This window comes from Muntiacus reevesi, chromosome 6 (genome assembly GCF_963930625.1).
Source record: "Muntiacus reevesi chromosome 6, mMunRee1.1, whole genome shotgun sequence".
NCBI lineage: Eukaryota > Metazoa > Chordata > Mammalia > Artiodactyla > Cervidae > Muntiacus > Muntiacus reevesi.
The window spans coordinates 36,549,777-36,562,002 of NC_089254.1; the positions used below are offsets into that span (position 1 = coordinate 36,549,777).

Sequence of the window (12,226 nt, forward strand, 5' to 3'; positions counted from 1 at the left end):
TAGGTTGCCATTTCCTTGTCCAGTGCATGAAAGTGAAGTCGCTCAGCCGTGCTTGACTCTTAGGGACCCCACGGACCGCAGCCTACCAGGCTCCTCCATCCATGGGATTTTCCAGGCAAGAGTACTGGAGTGGGGTGCCTTTGCCTTCTCCGATAATATTTACTAGTTTCCTACAAAAACTGGAAAAATCAAAATAAAGGGAAAATATTTTGGTAGGAATAAAACAACCTAGATTTTAAAGATCACAGCCTCTGGTTCACTTTCTTTTGCTTTTCCTATATCGCCATCTGGTGTCCAGAATGTGGATAGCTTCTGATACCATAATTTGTAACTACTGCCTGATGTGCAAAATTTTATGCAGTTTATTTAACTTAGATACCCCATCTAAATTATTTTATATAACATAAATTTTCTATATAAACTATTTATAGTAGCTAACTGTGTAGCGTATTTTACACATATTTTCTAGTTTTAAAAAATACCCATGTTCCAAAGCAGGCCAGTCTGAATTTGATTTGTTTTTGCTGACTATCTACACAGTGTGAGCCCACAATTTTACACTATATTATTTTTTCATGGAAAAAGAAGAAAGAATTTGAAATACATAGATGAAGTAATTAAAGGCATACTGAGTGATCGACAGTGATTAAATAGGTCACTTTTTCTCTGCAGTTTGAAGTAGAAGAACATCAGTTTTGGGTTTATTTTCCCTTTGCTTCTTCAGCATTTAAGAGGAAAACTTCTTGAGCCCACCAACCTCTTCAGGGTGAGCTTTTGTGCTCCGTGAAGGTCATTATAGGTGCCATTCCTCAACAGGGTTGCTTTCTAGGAATGATGCTTTGATTTGTGTGTTTCAGGCAATGGCGGCCTTTCAGTGTTTGTATCCTAAATTAACCCAATGCACCGCAGTGCCTCCTCTCTCAGAAATATTTTGTGGTTTTTTTTCTTATTCAGCATAGGATATCAAAACAAAAAATAGACATTGCCATTACAAAACCAAGGGTTTAAAATATTTCATTGACAAATTAACAATTTGTTTGGGCCCTAAAGTGTCTTTTAATTTGGTGTGTGTACTTGACTGTGATATTTAATAGGAAAGCTCATTGGAAGCATTGAAATTTACTGTTCATGGTTATGCTCAGAGATTGTTTCAAGCACTAAACTAGTGTTCGAGGGACACTTGTATCATTACACTAATGAACTTTATGTAAAGCTCACTAAACCTGATATTGCTTATATGAATCTGTCTCTTGAATATAGGCATCCATTCTTATTTCATCATGTGGAGTATACTACCATTTTTACTAAAATACTTTTTAAAACCATAGCATTGCAGTTGATTTAAAATATACTATGTGTTGGTCTTCATGCTAGGTGTTCTGCATACATCTTCATTTGGATATTTTAGTAGTATCTGTTTGGACAAAGTATATTTACAGATGTACACATTCAATAAGATATGGAGAACTAAAATACATTTCCTACACTTAGAAGCCTTTAGCTCAATAATTGATTGATGTTTGTGCCCTGTTTTCTAATTTTCTTAAACTCCACATATATATTCAGTAAATATTGTTTTTATGTTTATTGTATACCAACTATATGCATACCTATTACTATGTCAATTACAGTGGTAGGATGGTTGTTTTCTTTCACCATGGCTTTTAATCCAATTGAAAGTTCAATCAGAATATCATACAAAGAAATATAGAATTATAAACATGATGTATTCCATATAAAAGATAGATTTAGGCCTATGAGAACTTTTAATGGGGATGATTTGACATAGTCAAGAAAGATCATGAAAGCCTTTTATAAGGAGAGAATGTTGAGGTAAGTGGACAAGCAAGTGAAGAAAAGTGTAATTAGAGGAAGGAGCAAGGCATATGAAAGAGGAAAACAAAACGATGTCTAAGTTCTGGGGCAGAGAGACACATCCCTCCTGACTTCTACCCCAGATGCTCACGTTAATCCACACACCTTCCTGTCTCAGTGTGCTCGCAGATTTTTTCAGCACTTCTAGGAAGGAACCTACTTGGTTCAATTTTCTGGGACCAGGAAAGGAATGAGTGTGATGTTATTTTGGATTTGAGTCTCTGTAGGGTTAGTTAGGGCTTTCCTGATAGCTGAGGTAGTAAAGAATCTGCCTGCAATGAAGAGAGACCTGGGTTTGATCCCTGGGTCAAGAAGATCCCCTGGGAAAGGGAATGGGAACCCACTCCAGTATTCTTGCCTGGAGAATTCCATGGACGGAGGAGCCTGGCAAGGCTACAGTCCATGGGGTCACAAAGTCGGACGACTGAGCAACTAACACACTTTTTAGGGTTAGTTAAGTGCACATATGTAAAAGAAATATTTTCTTAAAAGAGGGCAAAAGCAGGACTCCTTAAGTGTATTTTCAATCACCATGTAGTATTTCAAAGCTTTATGAGTGAGTGATAGTTGTTCAGTTGTAAAGTTGGTCAGTCGAAAGAAAGTTGTGCAATTTCAGTTCAAGAAAGTAAATCTGTTATTCTTTTTCTATTCTAAAAGCAAGTAAGCCTAAGATACCTGTGAAATATACACTTACCTAAGCTGGAACTTTTCACATTTCTCATCTCTTTCTTTGAGAATAAAATTTGCCATAGGGACTTATACTTTGTAAGTTATTCTTTTCTCTGCATTATTTATGCATTTTTAATTGTGGTATTTCTGTTGTACATCACTGAATTTGTATTTAATGAATCAAATTTACATTTAATCAGTTTGTGTTGAAGTGACTTAATGAGATACCTTGCTTTTCTGTGTTAAAAGCAGGTCAAGGTCAACTGAAAGACTCAGGGCAATACATTATTCAATGTTCATTTTTTACATAACTTGTAACTTTATCAAGTTTTATGATTTAACTAAATCATAATAACATTCCCTGTAATAATTTCTAATTAATTCTTTAAGGCCAGACATTTTACTATTGATGCTTTGGCGATCTATTTTTTACTTTTGCTTTATTTTATTTTATTTCATTTTTACTTTCTAATATGGGGACTCTCACTTTCTACTACTTTCAGAACAGAATATGTAGATTAAGATTGTGTCAGATTATCAAATGATGTGAGAAAAAAGGCAGTGCATTACAGATCTGAAGATAATTTTCAGGGACTCCCCTGTTGGTCCAGTGTTTAAGGCTCTACTCTTCCCTGCAAGGGGCACAGGTTTGATACCTGGTCATGGAACAAAGATCCCACATGCTCTGTGGCACAGACAAAATAATAATAATAAAAGATACGGAATTTTCAATGTTTGAATTTATTAAAAACAGAAAACAAGTATATCAGAGCTTTGTCCTCATATATATGATGTATATGAACATAGCGTTCAAAGTAAAACTGACAAAGAACTGAGTATTTATCTGTGTAGGACATTTTTGTTGTTATTCAGTCACTCAGTCGTGGCCGACTCTTTGGAACCCCATAGACTGCAACACGCCAGGCTTCCCTGTCCTTCACCATCTCCTGGAGCTTGCTCAAACCCATGTCCATTGAGTCAGTGGTGCCATCCAACCATCTCGTCCTCTGTCGTCCCCTTCTCCTCCTGCCTTCAATCTTTCCCAGCATCAGGGTCTTTTCTAATGAGGACATTTTACTTCCTGTTTTATCTATACTCTCTGCAAACCTTCCACCTCTGCCTTTTTCCTGATGGCCTTGCCTCATTGTCCATTTGTGACAAAAGCCACAAGCAATACTGTCATCCTCCCACAGCAAGTTTCCATACACCCAGTGTCTGTGTTCAGCCCTCAGCCTCTTTCCTAGAACAGTGAAGTGGATACTGTGCATGGTTTCTCAGAGGCTGTCCCTCTACAGGCCCTCTGTATCCTGTCCTTCCCTATCTTCGCAGCTTTGTTTTTCCCCTCTGTTCTGTTTCCCGCATCATTTTCTTCCTTTTCTCTTCAATATAAATCCTCTCTTGCTCTGATGACCCTTCGCTTAGAAGACTTTCCTTGACCCTAGTTGATCCCCTGAAGGACCACCCTTTTCCTTCTCTGCCTCTCAGTGGAGATGCTCTGAACACTCACCTCTGCACAGGCTAATCCTTCTCACTATTGTTCGGTGCATTCCATCGTTCCAGTTATGTTCCACCCCGCCTCCAGATGCTGCCTGTGTAACCGGATGAGTTCATTGGGCTCTTTTAAGTCCTCATCTTTTCTGTCTCTACCACAATGTGTTCTACTTGAGACCATTTTTCCCCCTTCTCGTCTCTAAGACAGTCCCATCTCCTGATTTCCTTCCTGCCTCTATGGGAACTTACTCCTCCTCAGTTTTCTCAAGGACTCCTCCTCTGTTTCACTTTTATTCACATGATTTTAAACCAAATTTTTCTGCTGAAGCTTTCCATTTTTTTATATTTAATCAAGACTTCTTTTGAGCCTGTTGCTTTTCACTTGATGATTTCTTGACATTTTCGTTTGTTTATCTCACATACCGAAATCTCACCCGCACTTGAACTCTCTGCCTCTCTTCTCTGATCCCCAGGTGTCCCTGAACCCGTCCCTTCTCTGGTCACCCAGATACCCATGTCAGAAACCAGGAGGTCATTCAAGACACTACTCTTTTCTTACTCTCCACCACCACTGCCTAGTGATTCTGTCTCCAAAATAAGTCTTCAATCTCTCTCTTTGACCACTTCCATGAATGACAAAATCCCTTGGTGTAGTAAGCTAGGTTACTGCAGTAGCCTTCTGCTTATTTTTGGTCCTTTACATTTTGCTCACCTTAAAACTACTTCCCAAACAGCAGCTAAGGTGAGCTATTAAAGTTCTAGGTTAAATTATTTTACATTTGGCTTAAAACCTTTTGTGACTGGCTGTTCAACAGAAAATATGTTCCTAAATGTTCAGCATTTCCATTAGATGCTGCACAGCTGCCTCCTGCCTGAGGTCATTTTTATGTGACTGAGCTAAACTCTCCATTTTCATGTTTCCCTAAGAGGGTTTTTCTTTTTTTTTTCTTTTTTTGCTTTCTGTCACATAAGGACCTTTTTGCATGTGTTCTATTTGTCTGGAATGTTCTTCCTCTACTGTCTTCAAGGAAACATTTCTTTGCAATCACAGGAAATGCCATTTCTTGGGGAAACTTTCCTCCAACTGCTCACAGTCTGAATTAGAATCCATTATCTCTTAGAGCTTAGTATTATATTGCTTTACAGAACACATCATGATTTATTATAATATCTTGAGAGGGGCTGCATGGGTACTTAAAATCCCAGACTCCTGCCACAGTGCTGGTTTGAATCCTGACTCTATTAATTATTTCCTGTGTGAGTATGGACAAGTCTTTTAACTATGCTTAAGGTTTCTCATGGATAATAACAACTTAATTGCAGGTCATTTTAAAAGCAGAAATGCTTAATATCTGTAGAGAAAGTAGTCAGTGAGCACAAAGCAAGCCTTGTGTGTGTGTGGAGAGTTTACCTCACGTCTGAAGGCAGAGCGCCTCCCCTGGCTCGCATCCGGCGCTCCAGCAGGCTGCCGGCGGGCGTTCCTTCAGAGCGACGAGCCTCGCGGTGCGTCACGTTCGTGTTCAGGGAGGGCGGCAGAGAAAAAGAATGATATTTGTAAGAAAATGTAATCACTGTGTAAAATTTATGTTTTGGCTATGATCCACTTTTTAAAATTTATTTAATTGGAGGGTAACTGTTTTATAGTAATGTGTTGGTTCTGCAGTACAACACAGATCAGCCATGAGAGAGAGAGAGAGAGAGAGAGAGAGAGAGAGAGAGTATTTATATACATATATCCCCCTCTCTTGAGCCACCCTCCCCTCTCCCACGCCTTTGTTTTTGATCTGAGAATATCTTCAATATTTGGTCTGTCCAGCCCCTTTTCGCAAGAATGTTTTCATTATTATTATCATTCTGTTGCAGATGTGACAGTCTAGCCCCAAGAGCCTAAGGGGCTTGTACACACAGCAGAGGTAATAAATGATAGGATGATTCCCCCCGTAGCAACTCCCTGGACTTCTTGCTGAAATCTTATTGTTTCTTTCTTTTTGGAAATATCCTGTGAGCTGTATGAATACTTTGTGTACGGTTGGTGAAATTACTTTGGTGACCATTCTTAAATTTTCAGTTTGAGGCAGACATTGGAAGAGCTTGTTTTCTCCTCCTGCACCCTCTTTGTACTTCCAGCCCTTATCGCTCACAGCAATAACTCAGCAGTGACCTGCTTGCCCTCTCTCTTGCTCCATGATTCGACTGTCTTCTTTGTATAACCTCTAGAGTGATAGGGCTGAAAGGCCACTAGTTGTTCTTGATTCTTTCAGATTACTTTCCTGTTTTAACTCTCATGGTGAGACTACCATCAGATTTCAAATATATTAAACCTCTGTTCCTATCATTCCATGTACTGTATTTCCATTAAGCTTTTCCTTATGCTAGGCAAGTAAAATGCTCAGTTTCTTCTTCTGTTCTCTGCAGGCATCATCATACCATTTCTGGATTCTGAATATATTTCATTGTTTGTTGAGTTGTTTTTTTTTCTTTTTTTTTTTAATCTAAATTCTCATAAAATTGAGAGCTGGAAGGGGCCTCACATAACTCAAATCCCAAATTTATCATCAGGGAAACCAAGCTAGCTTCAGGAATGTAACTGAGAGGCTTAATTTCTGTTACAGTAGGAATTGGGGCTTATATGAAATTACTGTTTGATTTTTAGTGCACTTTTGTTACCAGTCTACTCACTTTTCTTTCTCAAAGAGAAAGCAGCGCATTAGGATTGAGAAGTATAGCATGAATTCAGTGAAAATTGCATGATTGATTTTAATGTTCATTTATATATTTACTTTTATCTTTTGCAGTTTAACAGCAATGCCCAGGATGTAAGCTGTTTTCAGCACCTTGTCCAAGCAAATGTGAGAAATAAGAAAGTGCTGAAAGATGCAGTGAATAATATCACAGCAAAAGGAATCACAGATTATAAGAAGGGATTTAGTTTTGCTTTTGAACAGCTGCTTAATGTAAGTATCAATGCTGTCCCCTTTGTCGTTTATTATTGAATTATAGTATCTGAATTTCAATATCCTGGTAGTTGCAGCTCTGTAGGATTAGGTAATAGTGTTATTTTTCATTCATTTAGAAAGCATATATGTCCAGGCTATAGAAATCTTTTGAGCTTTTTAAAAAAATTTTAAATCCAAAATTCAATGGAGATTTTTTTCTTTTATATCTTTTCTTCCATCCTTTTTTTTTCCCCCAAACTATATTTTAAAAACACATTCGTTGGGCACTTTAATTTTGAATAAGCACTGGAAACCTCATCGACATATTTAGAATATTATTTATTTGTTCTCATCTCAATTTATTTATTTGGAAACTTTTGCTTTTCATCATCAAATGGTTTCTGATGAAATATTTTAGTTTTAAACATCAGGCTTTGAGTCTTTAGCTTGTTCCTAAATGTATAGAAAGGTCCAAATGGTAAACATCAAAGTGGACAGAGGATAAATCTCAGAGCAGAGATTTCTTCCAAAGTGAATGTTCCTTTGAATGAGTCATTGGTGTCTATAGTTAGTGTTTTATACTCTCCACACCTACTCCCTACCCTATATCATAATAATATTATAACATGAATCTCATACTACAGACTAATATTTTCAAATGGCCATGTTGTCTGTTTCATTTTGAACTATTTGAAAGCAGGAGCTATCATTCAGATTTATATTTCTCATAAAGCAATATTATTGCAGTGGTTGAGAATATGGATTTAACCTCTCTCAGCTTTGGTTCCCTCACTGGGGTTGTAGAAGGAATGTCCATAGAATCTGCAGATATAGCCAACCACATGGGTGTGTAGTTATTGGGTTGGTGAAGAATTAATACATAAATAGCATGAGGCTGGTACAGAATCAGCTAATAATTCCTATCAAATTTGCTAAGTCATTGAATAAGCTCTTATATTTAGTCTTTTCTGCAAATTTGATATTGTCATTTCCTACGTGTATCTTCTAAACAGTTTTCAAGGTCTCTGATTGGATGATGACTCATTCATTTGTTCATTCAGCCAATATTTACCCAATGCCTCACAATTTCCTGTCATAGCACATTGGTGAAATTGTAAAAATAAACAAGAAAGACCATTTGCTCTCAAGAAAGTCGAGCATAATTTGCTAAGTCATCGTTTCTCATGTAACATGTAGTGCTGTTACAGGGTATTCATAGTGTGTTTGCTGAGAGTATCTCGGGGAAGTGGCTCAGCCTACCCAAAGAAGTCAGAAAGTTGTTGCTTTTCCTTGAAAATGGGTTTTTGAAGAATGAGTAGAGTCTAGGTAGATGATATGGGTAGTGGGAAATCATTTCAGATTAAAAGATCACCAGAGATTAAAAAGCACAGAAGCATGAGGGGTTGTGCACTTTGAAAGAATTGCAGGTTTGTTGGCATGGCTGAGTCATAAGCAGTAGAGGAGAAATGATGGGAATGGAAAGGCCATGAGCTATCCTTAAGTGAGGTATGTAAGAGCAAATGGAAAGTGTGGTAGGAGAATGATATGGTCTGATGCGTGTTCTAAGTTAAGAAACTATTGTAGAAATCCTGATGTTGGATTGGAAGTGATGTTAAGGTGAGTGACCTAGTAACTATTGGATGGTAGGAGGGGTTGCTGAGAAGGGAGTGGGGGTGACTCCAAGTTCTCTCAACTGGAAAATAAGGTGGAGGGTGGCTCAGGAGTCTACATTAAAGGAATATGAGGGTAGAATTTTCAATTATTTGGAGTTTGAAGTAATATTTTTATTAGGTACAATTAGATAAGCAAGTAAATAGTAGAAAAGCAAAGAAATTCAGCACTGCAGTTTTCAGGGGAAATTATCTTTGGTAAAATTCATGTGATTATTAAATGATGTATGTGCATTAATAAAAATGAAAACTCAAAACTTTTGAAATTCAAGCACAGATGATTACTAGAATAGGATATATCCTTTCTGCAGTAAAGGAATGTGAGGTCTTTTCATAACTTCTTTTTCTCTTGAGTCAGTAATCAAGTTTTCTCGATCTTGGCATTTTAATTATTCTTAGTGTTGTCAATTGGCCTCACTCATTCCCTCACATTCAAGTTTTTGTTGTGAAATGATGAGGGGGAGTCTCAAGCCTGATGTTCTACTTCAGAGGCAGTTGCAATAGAGGGGCCAGGTTAACTCCCACGTTCATTATTAGTTACTTATAAAATATGGTCTAACTTCTATTGGCCTCTCCTACTGCCTTAGTAAGTTGTAAATGATTTTTAACATGTCCTCAGTTATTCCTGTAGTAAATCTCATATGTTTTGCTTTCCACATGTCCCTTAAGTATTGCAATTCTTCATTTAAAAATAATTTTCCCAAATGCACAGCATGCCTTGTTGAGCTGAAGCATGTTTTGTCTTTTTCTTACGCACAATACCATTCCTTGTCTTGTTTGTCCTGGCATGGTTTACCCTTAAGATCCCTGAATCAAGTGTCCAATAGAATCAGACATTGATTTGAATTAGTCTTCAGTTAGCATTTCATAAAATATTGACAAATATATGAGATGGATTTTTCAAAAAAATTTTGAGCGCATATATAATAGATGTTGTGCTGCATAGCTACAGAGATACAGCAAAGTGTGCTATGAAATTCCACACTAAAGTAAATTACCAACCTAGCCATTGTATTTTTATTGACATAATCAAGTTTTTCCTTACCTTAATTCCTTCCAAGCCAATTTTGTATAATTGTTGTGACAGTGTGATTCTTTAGATAGTTGCGTATCCAGTGAGAATTTGCTGAGGTAGACTCTATTCTACCACAAGTCCTGAGAAGTCTACTTAGAGAAAAAATGTTGAAAACAAACATTTCTTCTTTTCTCCTTTTGTGAGTGTACTAAAAATGATCAACAAGATGCAGTATGCTAACTTTGATATTTATATTCCATAATAGTAATAATAATAATAATAATACCCCCACTATTTAAAAAAATGAAACCAAGTCCTGTGCTAGAAACTGTCACTTTTTGAGATGGTCTTTTAAGTAAATATTATTTTGCCCATTTTCCATATGCAGATAGAAAAGATAAGTCATCAGAGAATTTAGTTTTAGATTCAAGAATTTCAACACCTTTCACAAAAGTATTTCGATGATAAAATATGTAACTATTTTATGATCAGATTTTCAGATAATTAATTACCTTCCAAGATAAGAATGATTTTTGAATGTGATAAATAGTATTAGTCAATACTTGAGTTTTCACAATGCTGAGTTAAAAGCTTTAACTGCCACTGGGCTAATGGCCTACTCAGTGGAGTTAGAATATATGAAACAGAATTTTTTTCATCAGTTAAAACAACATGTTGTCCTCATTAACTTTTCCAACAGGAAATGTGATTTACCTTTTTTGAAAAATAGAAATAAGGACCTTCAATAAATTCAAACACTATTGGAGAATTAGTGATCTTTGGACTGTGCTGTCCAGTATGATAACTATAATCACATGTGGGTGTTGAGTGCTTGAAATGTGCATAGTCTGAAGTGAAATGTGTTATAAGAATACACTGATATTTTAGAATTTACTATGAAAGAAAAAAATATTTATTTTCTCAATTTTTATAGTATTTTGATGTTGAATTCACTATTTTTGAATGACTGAGTTAAATAAAATATGTTATTAGAATTTCAGATATTTCTTGTTACATTTTTTAATGGGGCCATTAGAGGGATAAAATTACAAATTAGCTTCAGATTTTATCACCTTTAAAATATCACTAAACTAGAGGGCTGACATTTTCAAAGAAGCTGAGCAGTCATAAATTAGTGTGATTTTTTTTTTTTTTATTCTCAGCAATTTTGCAAACATATTTTACAACATTAGGAAGGCTGAGATTATAATTTCAGGCCTCAAAGAAGCTCAGCTTTGTATATTTCATGTGGCCTTTGATGCTAATCCATTGTTTTCCTAAATCCAGCTCTTTGAGGGACCTTAAAAAAATGTAAGAGAGGATTTAACATTGGAATTGAGCCTTTCAGAATTAGAATATATGTGACAGGTTGAGAGCAGATAAGACAATATCCTGGAAATAGCTGTCAACATTTACCAAAATATGAAAGAGCACTGTGCGTTGGGATCAGCATTACAATTTCAGAAATGTAAACTGAATAAAGTAGGAGGAAGGAGGAGTAAAGAGAGGAACAAATATTTGTAAATGGATTGAAAATATACATGAAAGGATATGTACGTTTTATTAATATTATTTTTTGTTCTGGTATATATTATAGAGGTATAGAATTGATACCATGTCCATTAATCACTTTAAAACCCATGTGTTAATTAACCCCTGAGAGGTTATTATGTATTAGGCATTTGTTCAGACAAGGAAGGTATTGAACAAAAAAGACAAAACTTGATACCCTTTTGGCACTTAATATTCTATTGGGGGAAGTCACTAACAAAAATCAAGCCAATTATATACTGCATGTAAACAAATGTGAAATGCTGTAAAGAAGAATACAGCTTGGGAGGGCAGATTGCAATTTGCAGTGCAGTTGTCAGGAAAGCCCTCAAAGGTTAGGTGTCTGACATTTGATCAGATACCCAAGGAAAGGGAGAGGGGTGGGTGTTGAAAATGAGGCAGAGCCCTGTGTGGGCAGGCACAGGCCTGGCTTGATCCAGGAACCTGTTCTTAGAATGACTATTGGGCAGATACTTCAGTCATCACTTGCAACCTGCACAGTCTTTCCATTTTGCTTCTATACTCCCTCCCTTTTACTATGAATGATATATAATTTTATTGATATATTTTACAGTATAATGTGTCTAGAGCCAACTGCAATAAGATTATCATGTTGTTCACGGATGGAGGAGAAGAGAGAGCTCAGGAGATATTTACCAAATACAACAAAGACAAAAAGGTGAGTGTAATTTTTCTGATATCTTAAATTTAATATTAATTTAGGTGGTTTTAAGAGAGTATGGCAAGAGTGGTGAGGGAAGATGTTTTTGGTTAAAACATTAGTGTGCTGATTATAAAGCCATACAGCTCATGGATTATATGCCAATCACTGAATTTAATGTTAAATATCTTTTGTGAAATTCACAAGTACTTTATGACTAATTCATTAATAAAATAATTTGAACCTATATAGAGGCCTGTATAGAATATATATGTTTCATTGATTGTTTACTGCAGAGAAAAGTATTGTACAAAGGCCTGTTTTGAAAGTTCACCAGTGTAGCTGAACCTACTGATAC

At 36.3% G+C, this 12,226-nt stretch overlaps 1 protein-coding gene across 8 annotated transcripts in view; it reads left to right on the plus strand.

Moving 5' to 3' along the window:
- The window catches only part of CACNA2D1 (calcium voltage-gated channel auxiliary subunit alpha2delta 1), a 494,429-nt gene that overhangs the window by 394,999 nt on the left and 87,204 nt on the right, over window positions 1-12,226 (plus strand). For all 8 annotated transcript variants that reach the window (XM_065939979.1, XM_065939980.1, XM_065939982.1 and 5 more), the window contains exons 11-12: window positions 6,831-6,989; window positions 11,782-11,886. In XM_065939979.1, coding sequence (XP_065796051.1) covers window positions 6,831-6,989; window positions 11,782-11,886 — 264 coding nt within the window. The remainder of the gene's footprint in view (window positions 1-6,830; window positions 6,990-11,781; window positions 11,887-12,226) is intronic.